At 35.0% G+C, this 23,841-nt stretch overlaps 1 protein-coding gene across 2 annotated transcripts; it reads left to right on the forward strand.

Moving 5' to 3' along the window:
- Window positions 1–16,626: 16,626 nt before the first annotated feature.
- LOC107822511 (putative beta-1,4-xylosyltransferase IRX9H) lies at window positions 16,627–23,210 on the forward strand. Of its 2 annotated transcripts, XM_016649068.2 has the most exons (4): window positions 16,627–18,033; window positions 21,712–21,961; window positions 22,071–22,288; window positions 22,656–23,210. In XM_016649068.2, exons 1-3 carry the CDS (start codon window positions 17,291–17,293, stop codon window positions 22,239–22,241), a joined length of 1,164 nt encoding a protein of 387 aa, XP_016504554.1. In that variant the 5' UTR covers window positions 16,627–17,290; the 3' UTR covers window positions 22,242–22,288; window positions 22,656–23,210. The 2 variants fall into 2 exon arrangements, with proteins under 2 accessions (XP_016504554.1, XP_016504563.1); XM_016649077.2 differs by lacking the exon at window positions 22,656–23,210 and having other exon boundaries at window positions 16,704–18,033; window positions 22,071–22,291.
- Window positions 23,211–23,841: the final 631 nt, after the last annotated feature.

The raw sequence follows: 23,841 nt of genomic DNA on the forward strand, positions 1-23,841 counted from the left end.
TTTTATCCCATACTCAAATGGCAATTTAGATTTGGTAGCCTCATGTCTGGCTTCGCCATTAGTTGCGTCTAGGCTTCTTATGGGCTGAACATGCTTTGCTTGTTGGGATCTCGAGCTCGGGTCCCGATCCGATCTCATCCGATTTACGCAAAAAAAAGGGAAACATAAGTCACACTCCATTCATAAATTACTCACTACGCATACGGGTACAAAAATAAGGCAGGATAAGCTTGTTATTTTAAAGAATCACACAGTAGGGTATCGTCCTTCCCTAAGAGGTGGAAGTATAGATCGATATATAACGTTAATGTAGCGAATAGGATTTCGGATGTGCTAAGTGCATAGTGGCTATAATTTCGCTTTGAGTACTCGTACGACGTACCAAACCCATCGCTACAGCGAGAGGCGGATTTTTTATAGATATCAGACAATTTCGATTTCATGCAAAGATCTGACCCTGATTGGCTTGGTTATTTCAAAAGCTTGTTTACCACTTTTTCAAGTAGGTGTTTATACTGAGATAGTGAGGCTATGACAACCGGGAAGTGATACTTCGGCTGGCTTTAGATCTAGAGGAAACTAAAATTTTTGCTAAGAAATCCCCCAGACGGCGCCAAATTATTTGACCAAAAAAGTGTCGAGCTTTTAGTTAAACTAATTAAATAAGAAGACTTTAGGAAAATCTTAGCCAACAATAATTTATTCTAGATCTAAGATGGAAGATGAGAGTAAGCAAGCATAGCATATATAAGATTTGACTATGACAGTGATTGAATTCTATCATACAAGGAGAGGATGGTAATTTCCATGATATTAAACAACAATGAAGGATATATGGATGGAAAACGGGTCACCGATCTTTAACAAGATAGAACCCCATACATTTGATGTGACGAGACTAACAACATGTATTGAGGATCTGAGCTTCCTTGCTCCTTTCTCCTTTATGGAGAGAGAGATGAAGATCCCACCTCCTCTCAGAGAACACGTCTCTTTTTCATTTTGTTTTTTTAGCCCCACTTTCTTCTTCTTCTCACTTGGTTTATATACTAGGTCTTCTCTTTTACCCAACGGTCATTAACCATAATACTTAAGCCATTTGACTATATTACGAGCTGACCCCTTGAAATGACGTAACACCCACTTCGCCTCTTAGGCGTTCTAAATACATAACCTCGGTCGTGGCCGAGGTGCATGTCGTTACAACATAGTGTGGATACGATAATCATAAGTAACTTTTTGATGACTCCCCTCATGCCGATTCTTGTCTGGTCAGATTTTAACTCATACATTGTCAAGTGTCGCACGTGTACTTAGTTAACGACTAAGGATGTTGTCACACCTCCTTTTTCCTAGCCTCCAGATAGGGTATAAGGGAGTTTTTCCAATTTAAGTGATAATCGAAATGGGATTATTAAATTAAAATTCAGTGTCGCCACTTGGGATAATTTACGGTGTCCCAAGTCACCGGTTTAAAATACCGAATCGAGGAAATTAACTCTTATTTACGGTCTGCGAACACAAAAATCCGGGTAAGGAATTCTGTTAACTCGGGAGAAGGTGTTAGGCACTCCCGAGTTCCGTGGTTTTAGCATGGTCGCTTTGATCATACTTGGCTTATTAAAATTATTTTAATTACTGATTTTAAAACCTATGCGCATTTGCCTTTTTTAATTAAGCAATTATTTTAAAATAGGTCACGCGTACATGTACCCATTTGTTTGGCGCGTCAAAAGTCATGTCACACGAACGTGTCCACAATTAATAACGCAATATTAAGAAATGTGTGGCCAAAGTCGCGTGAACGCATACTCCAGTTTCTTTTTTAAAATCGTAATCATGTCATGCGAATGTGTTCACAATCACAATGATATATTAAACGAGCCTAGAGCAACTACGAGCATTTGTCATTTTTACATCTAAGTTATGAAATTAAGACGAGGGTCGTGTATGATTTAAATTGTGGATGGCACACCTCGGACTATATAAACTAAATTAAATTAGTAGCCTATGAAAACCATTTTATTACTAAGAAAGTTTGATCGAATTTGCGCGAACGCATACTCCGAATTAATTTTTAGAATCGTAATTATGTTACGCGAACGTATATATAATCACGATATTATTTTAACGCGCTTGAAAGATTTTCTACGAATATTCATTCTTAATAAATAATGAAAGTATTTTGTGAGGGCCATAGACGATCTAATTAAATGGCACAACTCAATCTGTTTGTGGAGGACAATACTGAATTAAAAAGGTCCAAGATGTTAGATCTACTCTAAATGTAAATTAACAGTATGCAATTATGGAAACGGGCCAGGCGTAATTTCAGCGCGTAGGCTCAAAATTTTCTTTCCTTTCTAGATTAAACCCGTAACCAATATAAGGCCCAATCCCTAAACTTACTCCCAGGAAACTCCTTGCTTTCCTGGTATCTTGCGTTAAAATAACAACAGAAAAAACGTCTATACCTATGAATTCAAAGCTAACAAACTAATCAACATTCTAATAAGAAAGATTTAAAGGAGACAGTAGCATACAAATCTCATATTATACTAGATTTCAGCAGGAAGATTCAACAGGAAAACATAATCAAACACAGAAATGTAACTCGAATCAAGAAAAGGTGAGCAAAATTCAGACATCATTTAAGACTTGCTCGAACATGAATCAATTTACTCCAGACATGGTTAAGAGTGGGCATGAACCTTTAAATATTGAGAACGATTATCTTTACAACTAAGCAATTTCTTTGCATCAGGACGTTGGCAGCTACATCAATTAGCTTTCACTTAAATCATGCACTTCATGGAACTTCATGGTAAACAAGAGCCAACAACTTCATGACCACTGATTTTATAATAAAGCATTAAACTAAAACATTACCATCCTCAAACTTTGTTACTACAACTCTAGCTTGCTATCAAAATTGTTACCCGATTTGAAGTCCTAAAAGGCAGAATAATGCCATGGTTTAAGGGAGAAAGAAACACCAAGAACTAGAATCACTTAGGTTATTATTTCGACGAATCTATGCACCCAACTCATACACAAACTTAACAAAGGGAAAGCTGTCCAAAACTAAACCATGGAGACAAGAAAATTCCTATGAATCAACTTAGAGAATCAGCCAATCTAACTGCTGAAGATAAAACTAATCACATACTAAGAAGGAACCCGCCATTAGACAACAATAGCTATGAATAGCTTGAAGGAACATCAGATGAACAAAGACCAATCAATTTGTAGAAAACTTGATCCCAGCTCAAAACACTTCAATTTGCACTAGCAAGCCTTCAATTCAATACGACGAAGTCGGCAAAGCAACACAGAATATTGTGAAATTAAACAAAACTGGTCACGTAAATTTCAACATTGCTGAATCCTCAAGGAGTTGACAATTTCAACTAGATTCATAACACAGAGTCGAGTGATCTATAACTCAATCAAATCCCCCAGCTCTCATATCTTTTTTTTCAACTAGAAAAACTACTTAAAACCATGTTAGTAAAGGAGTGAAAGCAAGAAACTCATGCCAAATGCATACTGCATCTATATCGGACATGAAGGATCAGAAACTTGTAAATGAAAATCTTATGAGCCGATTAATTTTTTTGATTTCTACGTTCACCTTTTTATCCTAACAGAAACCAACCACTTAATTCAAAAAAGAACAAACATCATAAACATGTCATTAAGACGAGTCAAAATCCATAGCACGCCCATTGAACACAGAACTTCAACTATTATTTTAAACTTAATCAATTTTACAAATCGTCCATGACTTGCTTCACAGCATAAATATAGGAGAAGAAAAGAAGTGAACCTGGAATAAAAAATGAATTCGTCACAACACTGAAATCGACCAGAAAAGAATAACCAGCAGCTGAAAATCAGCCCTCGAGCAACAACAGACTCGAACTTGTCAAAGGAATTCCATTTTTACCCCAAAAATCCATAATTGTAATGAAAAGATGGATTCTATAGATTTCGAAAACTTTAGACAATAATCGACATAGAAAAATAATAGAACACTCAGTAACGTTTTTCCTCTGTTCTGGTACCAGAAATAAAAGAACAATAGAAAGGAAGAAGAAAAATCTTGAACCCTAATTTTAATTTTTCTTCCGAAATCTCTCTCAAATCCCCTCAAAAATCTTCTCCAAAAAAATCCCCCACATAAGAAAACGTTCTCACCTTATATAGACCTTTAAATCTTCTCGAACCTTCTTCCTTTCTCTCCAAGAAAACTCCAAAATGAAAAAATCTCTCCCCCAAACTGATTTCTTACCCCTTTCTGATGAAAAAGGGGACAAATGGAAGGAGTAGATTAACTCGAATCTAATTTAACGCTCCCCATTTTTCCTCATTTTCATCTGAAGGGTGAAAAATCCGAAATAAAATCAAAGAGATCATGTGAGAGAGAGGGAATCTGTCAGAAACGGTTACCATATGGCAGGAGGAGAGAAAGGGGAAATACGTGGTGTGAGATTGGGGCTCACTCACCATGAATTTTGAGTGATTTAGGATCTGGTTTGGGCAAGGAAGGCGAGTGAACAGTGAGGTGCTATTTGGGTTCTTGGGAGATTAGGGTTCTGTGTATTTGTGTGTGTATATTTTGGGGATGGGTCTGGCCGAACCGTTGGCTAGGCGGGTTGGGGCGGGTTAGTGAGAAGAAAGGGGTTGGGCTTTGCACTTTGGGCCATCACACAACAGCCCTATTTTCTAAAGGGATTTTTTCCTTCCTATACCATATATGAAACTTTATTACCAAATATGTGCATAGTTTCTAATTTACCCGCCATGTTCACACTTTTTCTACAATTATTATACCATTCATTAAATACTAATTATTAGTAGCCGAATCTTCCTAATTAGGCGCGCTACAAATCAGGAATAGAATATTCTAGTTGATTTAGCGACCTTCAGATCAAATTTGAAACGGAAATCCTTTATCTTCAATTTAAAATTAAATTACATAGACTCTTTTCTGCAAAAACTCTGTTCTTCGATATTTTTCCTTAAATCACAAATCAAAAAAAGACAAAATCGTGAACCAATTCAAATCAAATTGTAGAAATCAGTTCTGCAAAAGCTCAGTTCGTTGACTTTTTTCCTCAATCCACTGATCAAAAAAGCGACAAAATATTCAACAAATTCAAGTCAAATTGTAGAAATCAATTCTGCCGATACTCTGTTCTTCGTCTGTTTTCTTAATCCAAAAAATCAAAAAAGCGACAAAATATTGAACAATACTTCAGCAACGACACGCAATCATGTCCAAAATCCCAATCATGCTACAATAAATGAGAATTGGGATAGTTATGGCCGATTTAGAGATTTTCAAGTTGATGGCATTGTGCTCTATGAGGATGCAAGTTATAGTATGTTAATTTCTACAATTGTAGAGCAATTAATGATTGATACTTCGAAAAAAATTATAGAAATCAAATACATTGTGAATGAGAATTGTCCTCCAATGGAGATTAGGAACGATATGGGGGTTCGTGTGTATATGGAGACAAAAAGGGAGAATAAAAACTTAGGATCATATCCGTTATTTATAAGTGTACGAGATTTCAATATGGAATTGACTATTACCAATGAGAACACAAGTGCAGGTTTGTTATGTTTCAAATTCTATGGAAGAATTTTATGGTAATATCTATAAAATTCCTACATTTATCTACAAATAAGCTACACATCAGTTTTAGGATGTATAAAGCAATATTGTTTTCATGATTATCTACAAAATTACTATATTTATACTACAATTAAACTACAATCTATGTTGAAAAATGTTGACTACAAAATTTTTCTCTTCATCTACAAATTTTCTACAAAAATTCTACAAATATACTACAAATCAGTTTAAGTATGTATAAAGCAGTAATATTTGTAAGGGTATCTACATAATTACTACATTTATACTACAATTAAATGACAATCTATGTGGAAAAAAATATTGACTACAAAATTTTCTCTCATCTATAATTTATCTACAAAGATTCTACAAAATTGTAATGACACTGTTTATCTTTATTTTCATGCAGGTTCGTCTGGGACAATAAAGTTACTTGATATGCCAACCTCTCCCGTCATAGAGGAATATCAAAGTGAAATAATAACTGAAGGTACACAAAGTGTTATCGAAGAAGGACAAGTGTATCAAGACAAACAAACAATTGCAACTGCAATGAAGCATTATTCTGTCATGCACAAGTACCAATTCAGGGTTAAAAGATCTAGCCACAAAAGGTATGAAGATATTAATGGTAAAAAGATCATTATAAACAGTATTTTCCTTGTGATATGTGTTTTTCAAACATTGTAGATGAAAAGTAGTTATATTGTATAGTGTGTTACTTTATATTAAAACAGTCCTTTTGTTACATCTACATTGATAACCTGTATTATAAATGTATTTTTTTGTAGCTACTGGCTTATATGCATTGGAGAAAACTGTAATTGGCACTTCAAGGCAACATCAATTAATGATTCTTCAATGTTCAAGGTCAAGAGTTTCAACCGACAACACACATGCACCTTAATGGATGATACATTCATACAACGCAAACGTACTGCAGTTGTAGTTGGTAGCATGATCTTTCCAAAGTATTGTGATCCTAAGACAGTTTACACACCAAAAGACATATAAACTGACATGTTGTCCCAACACGGAGTGAACCTAAGCTATATGCAATCATTGAGAGCAAAGGAAAAGGCTTTACAGTTTTTGAGAGGTCATCCGGCTGACTCCTACAGCAAATTACCAAAATATTTTTATATTCTTGAGAAGACGTATCCTGGTTCAGTTATTAAATTGAAGAAGACAGCAGATGAATGCTTCTTATATGGATTTGTTGCTCTTTGTACATCAATAAGTGGTTGGGAATATGTAGACCAGTAGTAGTGGTTGATGGGACATTCTTAAAGTCAGCCTACAGGGGGATTATGCTGACAGCAAGCACAATGGATGCAGCAGGTAAAATTGTAGTTATTTTGTAGGCAGTTTATAAATTGTAGATACTTTACAGTTTATATGTATTTGTGTTTTTATATGCATTTTCAAAGCTGCCAATTAATTATTTTTTGACTAATAATGTAGGTACAATATTGCATTTGGCATATGTTGTGGTTGATTCGGAAAACGACACATCGTGGAAGTGGTTTTTTGAGCAATTCAATCAAGCATATGGTGAAAGAACTTCAATGTGTGTTGTTTCAGATAGGAATGAGAGTATCCTGAAGGCAACATCAATTGTCTATCCGGGCGTGCCACACTACTCTTGCATGTGGCATATTTGGACAATATAAGTGCAAAGTTCAAGAAGGGTCATCTACAATTAAATGAATTGTACTTTGCTACAGCGCGGTCATACATTCTGGATGGATTTAATGAAAGGATGTCGAAGATTGAAGAGATAGACCCGCGTATTAAATCATACCTCTATGATATTGGCTATCATAGATGGTCAAGAGTACATGCAACGGTGAATAGAACTTGGACTATGACATCAAACATTGCATCGTTGAATGCTGTAACAAAAGATGCAAGAGAGCTGCCAATATTTGACCTATTGGAGTATATGAGGACATTTCTTGAACGTTGGACGAACGAGAAGTTATTGAAGGCAAAGGGTACTTTCACATTCCTTGGGTCCAAATTCAACAAAGAATTGGAGAACAACATAACATTATCTCAGAAACTTAGGGTAAGATCTGTTTATTTGGTGCAGAAAAATAATATTTTAATATACAGTGTTTCTAGATTGTAGATAAATTGTAGACAAATTGTAGTTAATTTGTAGATTGTAGATAATTTATAGATAAATTGTAGATAAGTTGTAGATAAATTGTAGATAATCTATTTTTATGGTTGTAAATATTTTTCTTTCTGTTTTGTTATGTAATTGTAGGTGAGTGCTTCAACAGATCATATCCATAGTGTGATAGATAGCGTGAAGCGGTACATTGTGTGTCTTGAAAGCAAGAAATGTAGTTGTGGCCAGTTCCAACTTGATGAACTTCCATGTGCACATGCTTTGGCAGCTTTAAGGCAAAGGAATGAAACTTATGAAAACTATTGCTCTCCGTATTACACAAAGGAGAGTCTACTGCGTACGTATGAAATACCAGTAAATCTCCTTCCTGATGAAAGCAAATGGAATGTGCCACAACATATATCTGATGAAGTAGTAAATCCACCTACGGGAGAGAAAAGACAGCCAGGAAGACTTCAAAAGGAAAGATACAAAACATATGATGAACTAAAGTCAAAGAAGTACAAGGTGTCATATGGCAACTGTGGAGGTGAAGGGCATAACAAAAGATCTTGCAAGAATGCGCCCAAAAAGAAATAAATATCATGTAGTTAGAATAGTATTTCAAAATAATTGTTAGTGTGTTCAAGTTAACAGAATTTTGTGTGTAATCGTTTAAGTTTTTAATGATCATAATGTAGTTAATTTCAATTTGTTTCTGTGTTTGTTAACATGTTTTTCTGTATTGTGTCAAGCATCTACCTCCATTTTTGACATTCTGTACATAGCAGTTAATATTTATTATCTACAATATAAGTACAAGTTAAAAAAATTAATTTAACTTGAACTGACAGTTATATACAGAAATTAAATACAACTGGAGGTATTCCCTACAAATTATATACATATTCAACTATAAAATTATATACAATCTCAACATTCAGTGTTTCCAGATTGTAGACAATTTGAAGTTTTTTTGTAGATAATTTGTATTCTAACAACATAATAACTACGCTTAACATAATGAAGAACAAGTGTTGTAAATATTAAACAACTGGAGATAAAATCACCAAGTTATTTTCAAGTGAACTACTACACTGGATAGAAATTAACAAAATAAAAGGTCTGCTACAATAAAAACACAAATGAATTGTTCAGAAAGTTGTGTACTATACTTCTCCTACAAACTAGCATCAACTAAATTACATATACATGACACTACTTCTTCTTTCTCTAGACTCTTGTTTTCTCATTCAATGCAGGTGCACCCTTCCTCCTTGCTAGTATGCCTTTAACCTCACTTTCACTGATTGACCCATCTTCTTGCTTCTTTGTAGCATAGTCCCATAGGAGCACTCCATAGCGTCTACGATGTTGGTCAATATCAGAAAGGTCTTCTGCGGGAATTGACAAATCTCCAAGGCTAACATACTCCGCAAAGGCAGCAACAAATACACCACAATCGCTGCAGAACACAATTTTTTTTAAATATTTACCAAATGATTAGAAATAAAAAAAAGAATTAAATGCATAGAAAGAGAGAATAGATTTTTTACAGTGACCCTTCTTTTTGTTGTAGAATCTCTCCAATGATCCACTGAATGTTAAGAGGGTCGGTAACAGGTTTTTCGATGTATGCCTTTGTATTCTTGAAGTTAATATCTTTACACTTCCCATAGAAACCAGTGCATGACAAATACAAAAGGATAATAACAGAAAACTTTTCGACACAGGATTCAACAACTTGATGGTTGCATGAAGAGACCATGGAATCATACGCATAAAGTTGTTTGTCTGCAATGTCGAAAACGACCAACACCAGTGCATGACAAATACAAAAGGATAATAACAGAAAACTTTTCGACACAGGATTCAACAACTTGATGGTTGCATGAAGAGACCATGGAATCATACGCATAAAGTTGTTTGTCTGCAATGTCGAAAACGACCAACACCCAATGGAATTTTTCTACAATATTGACGGGCATGATGATATAGTCAACTTCATCCCATGCAATATTGGCAAGTAGTCTATACCCCAAAATATATTCTGCAACAACATCTTGGGGTTTAACAACCGAATACTTCTTTTGTAGAGGTGAATTTATGAATTTTTCATAAATTTGTTCTATCCTGGTCTTAAACAAACAATCCGTTGTGGTAAACCTGGTCTTGTTATTGGGGCCGTACTTGCCTCTTTTCCTCAAGTAATACATTAAAACATTAATGTGCTGCAACCAAAAATAGTTGGCATATAAATAGCAAGTCAACTTTAAGTAATCTACATAAAACTAACTACAATTTACTACAAAACAAAAACAAAAAATCTACAATGATGTCTAAAAATAGCTCTACAATTTAAACTACAAAGTCAACTTCAAATAATCTAAAAATAACTACAATTTATCTACAGTTACTGGGCAACATGTAACACAGCATCTACAATCATGTCTACATTATATCTACATTTTATACTACAATTAATCTTGTAATGTTCTACATAAACTACAAAATAATTACAATTACACTACAAACAGGAAATACAGCAACAAACTATTCTGTCCACAAAAAATATATAGAATTTATACTATAAATAATCTTTAAATACGATACATAATCTGAAACCTAAATACGATTACACTAGATACAAGAAAGACAACATTTACAATCATATCTACATCATATCTACAATTTATACTAAAAGTCATCTTTATATATTATAGATATCTATAACATAAATACAATTAAACTACAAAACAGAAGACAAAATATCTACAAATCATATCTTGGGAATAGACTCCTTGATACTTACCGAGTCATTGAGAACTTGTCTGGGGTGAGCCAGGGAAAAGAACCATTCCTTCTTATTAACATTTTCCACTCCAAGGTCTAACCAAGACTTATTTTGGTTATCTTTTATGGAAAACGGAGTCTTCCTCCTGTAACAACAAATAAATGTCAAAAAAATTGTAGATTGAATTAGATATGTAAAAGATAAACTCTGAAATGCAAGTGTCAAATTATGCATTCATACCTCTTTGAACCTTTGTCGCTATAGTGGTATAACCACTTGTTGAAGTTATCTAAAACCTTCGGATCTACATCTTCACCAATAACAGTAGTAAGAAGGGTGCTTGAGGTAGAAAATTTTAGGTCCAGCCGAGCTGCTGCCCCCAGAACTGTATAGAGGGATAAATGGTGATCGGGCATACTTTTCTGGATGCCTTGTTCTCCCGGATGCATAGGTGTTGCATCATCTTGTATGGGCTTGCCAAACTTAACCAACTGGGATAAGTTGTCAGGAAACTCAAAATCATCTAGTGTGACCCCCTTCTTCTCAACTCCTGATCCTTCTGAATCACCTAGATCCACATACTATGCATCTGCACTTTCATTGTCATGTTCCTCAATGACTTGTTCTGTCTGAGCTGCTACTGTCACTCCGTGAATTGGGGACTATGCATTGATATCTTTCATCACTGTAACACAATTCATATCTTACTTAACAAGAATGTTAAAATTTATAAACAACAAGAAAATATCTTTGAATGACAGTATGATACCTGTTTTGTCTTCATCAGCTGCAACTTGAAAATGTACATATAAATCACCATGTGCTGGAAGATTTTCTTGACCAACTGAACCTTCAACATGCTCTATTTTATAATTAAAAATGGTAAATAATGCTGGATAATGGTGGCTTGAAAGTTGTAGCATATGTGTATCAAAATTGTAGATATTTTGTGGATAAGTGTAGATATGTTGTATATATACTGACACAAATTTTAGATACTTTGTAGGTATTTTGTAGATACTTGTTTTGCTGCTGCTGGCCTGCACTTGTTCCCCAATATTGAACTGAAAATGCTAATTGTTGAAGTCTTTTTGTTGGTCCTTGTTTTTTGTTGAACTGTCAGTCAACTGAATGTTTTATGTTAGTTTGTATATATTTTTTCATATGTCTAAATTGTTTTGCTATAAAAATAAAAGTCAGATCTTACCTTTGCATCATCTTGCACATTTCTATTATTTATCATTTGCAAAACAGTCTGTACAGACTCATTTATAAACCCTCGAAAGCTATCGAGTTCTACAAAGACAGCTTCCCTAAAATCTTCAAGCTTTCCATCAACCTACAAGTTACAATATAGTAAGCTGTTAACTTCATAATATGTCCTAACATACATTCAAAAACATATGCAATTATATATAGATATATATCAGAATTTACAAATTTGTAGATATTTTGTAGACAGATTATGAAATGTAGATATATTGTAGATATATTGTAGTTTATATGTATTACCTGCTCAATTTTTTTTTCTAATTTTCTGATCTTCTTAGCATAAAACTCCTTGTCATCTTTTCCATCTATTTGTTTGGGTTCCAACGTAGGAGGATGAGCATTGGGAGCCTCAGATGTTTGTTCACCTTCTTGAACTTTGTACTCAATTTTGTCGGGCAAAATCAGCACTACAATCTCTTTTTCGGATTCACCTATGTTGGTAAATTGAATGAGGAAAAATAAATTAGTTTGATCAAGGCAAAAAATATAGAATAATTGTAGATATTTTGAAGGTAAATGTATAACCATAAAAAAAGAAACTTTGTCTTTATCCACTCAGGCTTTATCATCTTCTTTTTAAAGGCAGCTAATCAAATCTGCCTCTTACTAGCTGACCATCTTAGTATGCGAGGTATTGAGTTAGAACACCTCGTAGCTAGATCAATGCTGACATTAGAGCAACACTCATAAAGCCATACTTGCAATGCTAGAGAGCATCCCCGTATGAGATAAGAATGTACATACGAATTTAGTCTGTGCCTAACATATTCCATCATCTGGGTGAAAAATTTAATACCTCATGGGTATGACTCATACTACCCAGATTCTACCAAATACAACCTAAAGTGATCTACAAAAGAAACATGATCTTTGTTCCAAAGACAAATGAAAAATTCTAAAAGATAAAGGATGCACAACTTCACCGCATCCTCATCATTTACCCAGGATCTAGTGGTTACTATCTGTTTCAAATAAGACTTCTCCACTCTTAATTTGTTAGGAAAATAATTGCTCATTATTTTGCTAACATAAGTGGGAGTATAACCAAAATCAGTAACCTGGGTAACACATCTTAGACCAGTAATTAATGCAAACTCACTCAATCCAAAATTTAATGTTTTACCCTTTAACTGTACAGAAAAATATGATGCATTAGATTTGGTCAATTCATACTTCATCAGAAGATGAATGGCTTAGTTTTGCATGCATATGGTGGGAAGAGACAGTAAGTATCTAAATCACGTCTTTTTGAAAAGCTTCAACCCATTTGAGGATAAAAGCTCTTTAATCTGGTTAGGAATGCTAGGATCACACAAAGTGTGGAATCTAAACACCCCATAATCAACATTATGTGGGGCAAAAAAGTGTCCATTCTCCACAAATAATAAATTATTTCACATTAATAAAATGCATAAAAAGGATACATTCATTTAAATTTTATCTACAACATAACTGCAAATGATTACATAATATCTACAATTTAAAGCATTTTCTACAAAAAGGCAGCAACAAAAGATAACTACAATTCTGCTTCAAATAGTACAAGTTACCTAACAATATAACTACAAAAAAACTACAAAATATCTACAACTATAAAGACAGAACATCACAACTACAAATAATCTTCAAAATTAAGACAATTACTCTACACTTGTCTAAAACACGTATAACACAGATTTTACCATCATAAACCAAACTAAAAAATTAGAAACGAAACTAATAAATGCTTACCTTCACCAATGATTAGTTGCGAACAATTTTAGGGTGCTTTTTGAATGTTTCTTTATTTTTGGATTTTTCGAACCAGGAGACACCTTTGCTTTCTTTCATGTTCGAAGATTAGGGACCTCTTCTACAAAGTCGTCATCTACCAAAATCTCTTTTCCTTTTTGTTTGACTTGTTTGCCTGGTGTAGAAGTTTCTCCAGCATCTACATCATGTTTTTGTTTGATTCTCATCTCAGCTCTGATTTGTCGGGGAGAGGAACTATGAGTAGTCTCTGCAATTGCATGTGGAGATTTTGTCTTGCTTTTTGGGTGATTTTGGTGATAAAACACCCAAATCAAATGAGGGTATATCAGCTATTGCTGATTTTTTAGGACTTTGTTTCGAAGCTTTGTTGTTCTTCATTGATGAACTTCAACTGGAGTAAAATGGGGAACCAATTTTGTTGAAGGGTTTCTTCAATTGTCTATGAATTTAGAGGGGAAATTTGGTTTCAGAAGATGGAAAATGGTAAAAAGATCGTGGGTATGGGTAAAACGTGGGTTGGGCTGAGGGGTTAGGAGAGAGAAACGTGAGATGAGTGGGGATACTGGGATATACAGATTCCTTTAATTAAGGAGTAAAAAACGTATAATTAATTATACTCTTAATTAATTATGGTATAGAATTAGTAATTTGGTATACTAAGTGTAATTAAGTCAAACCTTAAACATTGAGGGTAATAAGGTTTCCTATGTGGCATAAGAATGTAAAAATTCCTTTTCTAAACTCTCTTTTTCCTTTCTTTCTTTTTTCAATTTTTCTCTTTTCCTATTTTAATTAATTAAAACCCCTAAAAATAATTATCTTGGAAAAATTAAGCTGATTATCTACTATAATATTTACAAAATTTAATTACTCCTAAATTAAAAGGAAATTACAAATTTAAAGTTAAAAGGCTAAAAATGCAAAAGTAAGCCAATTTTTGTGATTTTCATTTTTAATAAAGTAACTAATTTACTAATTAACCTAAAAATGTAAAAATAAATCCTAAATGCAATGCGTGATATTTTTGGTATTTTTGATTTTTAATGGAAATTAAAAATGCACAAAAATGCAAATAATTAATAAAATTTCTACATAAAATCTATAAAATTTCAAATAATGGAAAAAATTCATTTTCTTGAATTTATGGGAGTAATTCATATAGGGAAAAAATCGCGTGCTCACAGATGTGACATCAAGCACATATGTGGCTTAAAACCAATGTTTAATATGAGGCCTAAACTTTTAAAATATCGTTGAACATTTGAACTAATGAAATTTTGGGAAAAGAAGGTGAGTAACGAAATCTTGGTTCGGAGAAAGAAGGCGAATAAGAATATCAAAGAGAAAGACAGAAAAAATGTAAGGGTTTCTGAAATATAAAGAGATTAGGGAAAAGAAAAATTTAGCTTACAAATGAAGGAAGAAAAATAATTTTTTTACGCATTATCTAATAAAAAAGTAAAAAAAGTTAAATTATCAAATCAACTTAAATTGAAACGAAAATAATTCTTCTACCCATTTTTAGTAAGTCAAATGGTTACTTTTTTTATATATCTAAAAAGTATTATTTTCTTTATATGAAATTTTTATTTTTTATATTAAACGTATTAAATAGTATTATTTTTTTAAATACCTATAAACCTATTATTTCTTAAAAAAATATGGCTCCCACGTTTGGGAGCCTAAGGCACAAGTCTTACTTGTGGCAACAGTGGCCATGATTCGTGTAAGGAAAAATTCCAGCAAATTCACGTTGTTTTCTTGCATTTAGCAAATTTACCGAAAAGCTAAACACCTGGATAGACCTTAAACTTGGCACATTTTATAAAATTATCATTTAAATTTAACTAGTGATCAGATAGACGCTTGAACTTGGCAGAAGTATATTTCGTGAACATCTCAAATTAAAGTGTTTATTTGCTCATTGATAAGTGTAAGTGATTATCTTACAAAATGTATCGAGTTTAAAGGGCTATCTAGGTATTTAGTTGTACCAAAATTATATAAACCTTTTGACTAATACATTTTTGTCGATTAATTTTACTAAAGTTTTCAGTCTTTTACTCATATGTTTTGAAGAAAAAAAAGTATCTTGTATAGAGCGAGATGCTTGAGAAGTATGACTTGCAAAATATTTAATGGGTTTGTGCAAGTATATTTTGCACTTAAATATATTATTTGTCAATTATTTTTTGTGTAAGACTTACTAAACTAATAAAGCTTAACTTGTGATGATATTAGGGCAGTTCATCCGATATGTTTTTAGCTCACATATCACAACAAATGCTTTTATTAGGACGATTCAATTGCTAATTGTAGTGTTCATTGCGAGAGAGAGAGCATTTTAAATAAAAAACATAATTAGTTTTGAGAAATTTTATTTTGAGTGAGATATGAATACCTGAGCGAATGGAATAATGAAAAATTAAAAAAAAAAATACTCCCCCCTCTCTCTCCATTCACCAAACCATTCCCCTTTCAAGTTTCATCCCTCCCCGTATCTCTCTCTTCCACTTTCTTCTTCCTCCCAATATACCCCCACTGTCAAATCTCCCCAAATTCCTTTCACCATCTATTAATGGAACTGTTTATGTTCAAAAATCAAACACAACAGCCATGTATCTTTGTCCGCCTCTATCAATAAGGAAACAGTCTTTTATTCAACAATTATTACTAAGATTAATGTAGTCTCCCTCAAAATTATCGATCCAAAATGTGAAAAGTTATATTTTTTTGCACGTATATGTTTCTCTCTTGTCTTGTGTATATATACAAAACATTCCACTTTTATATCGACTTTTACTTTGTATACCAATGGCAGATCGAAACTTAAAAATACCGAAAAAGTTTCGAATCATGAGCTTTGTACGGGATTCAAACAGTTTTTGAAGACTGAAATAGATAACAGCAATTTGAAACTGAAAAAGATTATAGCAGATGGGTTGTTTTTCTCTATGGTGATGGGAGGAAGAAGAAGAAAAAGAAAGAAAGAGGAGCGAGTAGGGTTTTTTGGGGGGGACTGTGAACGGTAAAGGTAAAGGCGGGGGAGTATTTTTTTTTTGAATTTTCATTAATTGCGGGTCCCACAGGCAAACAATGAATGCGCTCACTCAAATATTACATGGCATATCTCACTCAAAATAAAATTTCTTCGGCTCTGCTTATCTGGCGCGCACCGTACTTGATGCGCATTACACCCCCGCGCCTCTACGGCCGCCACTGGACTCCTTTTTCGGCCGACACTCAAAATCTCTAATTCCACCGGAAAATATTATCAATCGGAACTTCTTAGCTGCCTTTTCACCTGAATTTTAAATCATTGTTTACTGAATTCTCTTGAATCTGCTACGTAGAATTGCTTAATTTCTACTGAAATAGTGCAGCTGTTCAGCATAGATTTCATTCAATTGTTTTAACAAATCAGTCAGATTTGATTGTTCGCAAACACTGATTCAGAAAATAGGTTCTGTTCGTGATTCTAGGGTTTCGGTTTAAGCAATTGAGCTTCGCGAAGCTTCGGTTCAAACTGAATCTTCTGCAGTGGTATGATCTATATTTTTTGTTTATGATAAGCTCTGGTTGATTCTTCTGGCATTTTCTCTGCTATTTGTCGATTCAGTGTGAGAGGATCATGGAATTTACGTATCTGTTGATGTAATTGGAGTATTTTTCTCTGTGCTATTTGTTGATTCTCGGGACTTGATCAATGGCTTCCATCCGAAGAACTCTATCACCGAATCACGAACGGCATTATCAGAATGGAAACCAATCTTCAGTTCAATCGCCATCTCATAAGCTCATTTTAAACGGGAAAAGCTCTTCGATGCTATATTCTCGGAAAAATTATATATCCATGAAGAAGTTGTTCTATAGGTGTTTGATATTTTTTTTGCTAGGGTTTATATTAGGTATGGCACCATTTGGTGATTTTGATGATGCGAGGAGCCGTGATTTTTCCTTTGAGATCAAGCCATCTGTAGTGAATGTTAAGGAGGAGATGAAAGATGTGGTCATCCCTAGACCTGATAATGTTGTGGTAAACTCAGTTAAATTACCTGGTAGTTTGGTGGATGAAGTGAAAGGGAAGTTTGATTATGTACCAAGGAAACTGTTGATTGTGGTGACTCCAACTTATAATAGGGCACTCCAAGCTTACTATCTTAATAGATTGAGCGAGGTGTTGAAGATCGTGAAGTCGCCTCTGTTGTGGATTGTGGTTGAGATGAATGCAGCATCTGCTGAGACTGCGGACATTTTGAGGAAGACTGGTGTTATGTACCGGCATCTAGTGTGTTCCAAGAACATGACGGATATAAAAGACCGCGGGGTGCATCAGAGGAATGTTGCTTTGGAGCATATTGAACATCATAGACTCAATGGAATTGTTTACTTCGCAGATGATGATAATATTTACTCCCTTGAGTTGTTTGAGAGCATTAGATCGATCAAGTAAGTTGAGATTGATCATACTTGTTTACATGACTTGTCTTTGTTTTGCCCTACTGTGAACATGCCATTTTACTGTAGTTCAAGATGATGTCATGTGCTTTATGTAGATATTTAAGTTTATCGATGTGGTGCATGGTCCGGAGCTATTTCCCATTTAATTATGACTTCACTAACAAAAAAAAATTCCTGATATCCTTCTGGGTTTAGATTGTGTGATTTTTGGATCTCAATTGGCTTCATTATCATTTCAATTCTTCTTCAAAATGTCATTCCTTAGATTAAAAGCTGAGAAAATGACCGTCTTGTTAGTGTATGATGAAATCCCCTTCTTTTGGTAAATATAGTTTGTGTGAATCTGATAAGTGGACAGAAAAAGATATGTGCTTTGGATGATTAACTTTAGAAGGGCTTCAACTCTGGCATGCCCACCAAACGCAGCATCTTCATTATTAATGGAATTATGCTCCTGTTTTTTTTATAAGTTGCTCTTGTTCTTTCTTAATTGATGCCAAAGAAAAAGCTTGGCTTGGCAGATGTGCTTCAATCTTTTTTAGTAGAGAATATTAAGAGCTTTGGTTTATCATTGCAAAAACACTCTTCCAACTTAAGATTGCTTGCTCGATCCTTAACATAGATTAATTGATGTCACTTGTGATCCACTTTCTTCAGAGAAAATACTTGTGATGCCTTCATCCACTTTCTCTTCTTTTCAGGAAGTCTACAAGAAACATCTATCCTTCCCATCTTTATTCTGAGAGTCAAATTACATTCTTTACTGATGATTTCCCTCCTTTTTGTTGTTATTTTGAAATGTAACATTCATACATTTTATCACCATAATTAGTATGGCATGCTTGCTATCGTAGTCAACATTCAGAGCTCTTATTAAAAATATACTGTATTTATTACTATAAAGTTCTCATTTGGAGGTGAATTTAACTTATTTTTCTCTCTACTTAACCAAAAAAAGAAGAAGCTTATTTGTCTCTCCACTTAGTCAAGCTGTCTGTATAAGGAAAAGTAATTTTAATATATTTTCTAGAACAATTTTCCATAAAATGGACGTAACTGGTTTTGGAGTTAACTCGTCTCCGCTTACAACCTTCCCTTCACCCAGCTATAAATTTTATTAAAGTTAGGTATAGTCCCGCCTTGCCTCCTCTCCCGAACCTTACTAATAGTCGCCTTTTGCTAGGTCTTTCTGCTCCTTTATCATCTCTAATTGTGGTTTATGCACGTAAACATCCTTGAAAGGAGTTTTTAAATTGCCTAGCTAAAGGAGTTATTCTGAGCAAAAACTCAGCCTTGAGCAAAATTAAACTCCATTCTTTGTGTACCTACCATCTAATAAAGTAGGTTACGAATACTTCGAGTAACAGCTTCCTCTTGGACATCAGGAACTGCGTTACAAATACATCAGTTTAGTTTCTAAGTTTTCCTGCAAAGTACTCGAAGGTTGATTCGTAAATGGTAAACAGGTCTCTTGTTGAATATATCTCACAGGTGGCAGTAATTCTTCCCGACAAGCTCACAAAATTCTTCCAGGAACAATATAATTTCTGGAGGATAAGATGGTTGGTTCTTTGCCACCATTGACAAGTCTAATGAGTAGCAAATTGAGGTTTCCAGTTTTTATTGCTTTTTCCTCAAATCTTTGTTCAATCATCACATGTCCAAAGCATGCTGACCAAATAGGCAACTCCGAAGCAAGTGGAGTGCGCCAACACCTTCCGCTGAGCTGATAGCCTGCTAGGAAGACTGTCAACCTGTCTATCGGGACCTGCGGGCATGAAAAGCAGCGTCCCTAGGCAAAAGGGACGTCAACACGAATAAAGTACCGAGTATGTAAGGCAGGAAAGCATAAATAAGAATAGTAATGTAAAGAGAGATAGAGAAGATACAACTTGTAACATCTGAGTGCCTCTGAGGGCGACTGACACGAAATGTATGATATATATATATACTTTTAAAAACATACGCCTCTGTGGGCATCATCATCATCATCATATCGTACCCGGCCTCGAAGAGGACTCGGTAAAAACGTACCCGGCTATCATAAGGCTCGGTAGAATCGTACCCGGCCACGTGGAGATCGGTAAAACCTAACTGATTTATGGTTGCACAATAGGTGCCGTACCCTGCCGATTATAGCGCGGGTCGGTAGAGTAAAATAGATACATATATATAATGCATGCTGGACTCATGGAATCACGTTCTAAACCTTTCGGAGTGACGTAAGGTCGTCGCACCTTCGATTAACATTATGGACATCCATACCATCAATATGAACCTCAATAGGATTCCTTACTCTTGGAATATTTGTGGACTCCTTCTGTAAGAGGTCCCCAGACCCCACTTGTGGGATTCCGCTGGGTTGTTGTGTCTTTTGTAGGAGGCAAAACTAATTAATGATTAACCCCCCCCCCCCCCCAAACCGAAATGCCACCTTTAATCCTTTGCTCTTTCTAACTTAAGCGATGCCATTATCTGAAGAGAAACTAAGCTTTCTGCTTGCTCTGGCAGCAATCCATGATCGTTGCTTCTGATAAGACTTCTTAACAACTTATGAATTAAAGAAAATAAATAAAATCTGATTGTAGTGACATGTTAATCGGCCCTGTTCTTTCATTAATTGTGCTGAAATATGTTTGATAAACCTTGGAGAATTTCCTAAGCAATGGCCTACAGATTCCTTTTGTCCATACTTTAGTCTTATTCATTTGATTCCTTCCTCTTGAGGCCCAGTGAGTGCTGCTGGAAAGGTACAATAAACTGATGATCAGAATGCCAATGCATGTAAGATATCTTTAATTGTATTTTGAAATATCTAACAGGCTTTAATTGTAAGATATCTACAGTTTTAGCATATACTTGAATAGAAATATCTAACAGGCTTGCTGCAAAGCAGAGGCGGATCTAGGATTTCTAGTACATGGGTGCACTACTAGAAAAAAGAGAAAAAAATGTATTAATTGAGAATTGATCCCTCTTCCTCTTGGTAAATAACTCAACCTTCAACCAAGTGCACCATTCAACCTTCTTGGAGCATTGGTGCCAACAGTTAATATTATACCAATTTTAGAAAAGATGTACATAAAATATATAATTTTGCAAAGAGACCATGGGTTCATGTGTCCCATATTTTCCCCTATAAATCCGCCCCTGCTGCAAAGGTTGAGTTTTCGCAATGATATATGCCTTAGTTTTATATGAATTTCCGGAATATGTAACCTGACTTAAGATTCTCCCCGAGTGTTGAAGTAACTGATCCAATTGTTTATTCCCAGATCCTCTACTTCCTTAAAGAAAGTAAACTCCTCCATGCTTTCTGAATATGTTGTGGAAAGATGCTACAGGTCTTTTTCTCTATGATAAAGTAAGCATAACTATTCAAGAAATATTTTATCCACTTGCGGACACACTTCTGGTGAAGTACAAATGAAGTTCGGTCTTATCTAAGCATGGTGAAAATAAAATGGTTGAACTAGGACATGAGCTACTATTTGTTATTGTTGATATGAAAGGTAATATGTATGTAGCTTACTGTGATTATGACTGTTTCTGGAGGCTATAAGTTGAAGGAGGAGACAATCGTTTTTGCAGATTTCACTTCATTGTTCTCCTTTTCGTCTTTTCTTTTCTAATTTGCTTCTGTTTCATTGTGATCTCCTCTTATAGTCGTTTTGGCACTTGGCCTGTTGCTATGCTGGCGCAAAGTAAAAGCAAAGCAACACTGGAGGGCCCTGTGTGTAATGGAAGTCAAGTTATTGGGTGGCACACTAATGAGAAGAGTAAGCAACTTAGAAGATTCCACGTCGATATGTCTGGCTTTGCCTTCAATAGCACTATATTATGGGATCCAAAGAAATGGCATCGACCAACTTCAGATCCCATTCGACAGTTGGACAATGTGAAGGAGGGTTTCCAAGTATGTGTCATATTGCTTCTTTTTTTAAATCCTTGATTTCATACTTTGGGAATAGAGGCTTGTGTGATCAGGTTGAAGGTGGAAATTTACTCGCAGTTATTACTTGCAGGAAACCACATTCATAGAACAAATTGTTGAAGACGAAAGCCAAATGGAAGGTATCCCCTCTGGTTGCTCAAGGGTATTGAATTGGCACCTTCATCTGGAAGCTCATGGACTTGTCTATCCGAGAGCCTGGCTCCTTCAAAAGAACCTTGATGCCGTTTTCTCTACCACATGAGAAACACAAGCAAGGTGCAAAGACCCTAAATGGTGTCCATGAAGAAGGTCAGTGCCTCTTATTATCTCTTATAAACCAACAACTTTCCTTCTCTCGTAAAGAAAAGGTCAAACGCGAATTGAGAGAACTAAGGGTGGCGGTGGGTTGAGGAATTAGCTTCTTTAATTAACATCACCAAGTTTTATTCCCAGGATCGATTTGTTCATCTTTAATTAGTCGTGTATTTCCTAGTATACCGAATAGTATCCTCTGTAGCATTTCATATGATGGTGGTTAGGGCACTCTTTAGAAGCCTTTTTGTTGCTAATATTCAGAGAGCCTTTTGGCATTATTGTTATTTCTGCGAGTGTGTCCATATCTAGTTTGACTAAGCAAAGACAAAAGAAAGCACTCAGCTGCAATACTTTTTGACAGGTCAGTGCTGCTTCTAATAGGAAGCTGTCATTTTCAAGCAGATCAGGGAATTACTTGATTGCCGAAGTTGAAGCAGCAATGCATGCCTTCAATGACAGGATAGCTATAGCAGAAAAGAGTGATTGATTTTCCTTTTTGACTTTCTCGGAGATATTCTTTGACCACATCAAAACTCGTTTTGTTATGGAGTTTTGCTGCCTTTAACGAGATTAGTAGTGCGGTTCCTTCAGTTTCCATTGCAAAATTGGATGCTACTGCCATCTGAAAAGCGGAATGCATGTGTGCCGTAGAATACAATGGTTGTGAATTATCATACTCGGAAGCAGGAAGCAGGTGCCACTTTGTCCAAATTGTAATCTATTACGATTCTGTTTCTCACGGAAATTTATCATACAGAGTTTGCAAGCAAAATCAATCAAACATGAAACTGTAACTGCAACTTCTTTTTCTTTTTGATGTGCAAAAGTTCTTTGTTTCACGCAAATTTGTTCAAAATTGAAATTCAAACCATTGTGAATCTGAGATTATAGTAGTGAATATAATTGAAGTAATTTACCCTTGCGTGGTCACTGCTTGGTGTGGCAAAAGTATAGAAGGTGACACCGAAATGTACGAAACGTTTGAGGTCACATCCTAGGTGAACTTGTAATATAGAAGAGACCTAGTCACTGCTTATTATAGGAAATATCCGACGGAATAGCAGGAATTCAACTGAAATTGACTTGTTTGGTACTCCACTGAACACAAGCTGTCGCACAGTAAAAATAGCATGGTATAACCAGTTTTCGGACTGGTCATTCAAAAATAGCCAGCGTTTACCAAGTCAATGAAAAATAGCCACTATTTTGCTGCAACATAGACCGGTCCAGCATAATATACTGGAGTTCGGTGCACCCGTGTATGAACTCTAGCATATTATGCTGGACTGATATACTTTGTTGGCTCCAGTATAATATACTGGAGACTGGAGCACTGTTGCTGGAACTCTAGTATATTATGCTTGACCAATATACTTGCTGAAACTCCAGTATATTATGCTGGAACTCCATCATATTATGCTAAAGTCCCAGCATACTTATCCTGGAACTCTAGTATAATATGCTAGAGTTCAAGTATACTTATGCTGAAACTTTAGTATAATATATTGGTGTATTTTCCGGATTTTGAACAATGTTTTCGTTCAGAT

The sequence above is a fragment of the Nicotiana tabacum genome, chromosome 16 (assembly GCF_000715075.1).
Source record: "Nicotiana tabacum cultivar K326 chromosome 16, ASM71507v2, whole genome shotgun sequence".
Taxonomy (NCBI): domain Eukaryota; kingdom Viridiplantae; phylum Streptophyta; class Magnoliopsida; order Solanales; family Solanaceae; genus Nicotiana; species Nicotiana tabacum.

Coding starts and splice junctions, on each gene's coding strand:
- LOC107822511 (XM_016649068.2), top strand. CDS start 17,291: ATGGCTTCCATCCGAAGAACTCTATCACCGAATCACGAACGGCATTAT. Junction 18,034..21,711: donor GAGAGCATTAGATCGATCAA/GTAAGTTGAGAT, acceptor CTCCTCTTATAG/TCGTTTTGGCACTTGGCCTG. Junction 21,962..22,070: donor ATGTGAAGGAGGGTTTCCAA/GTATGTGTCATA, acceptor TATTACTTGCAG/GAAACCACATTCATAGAACA.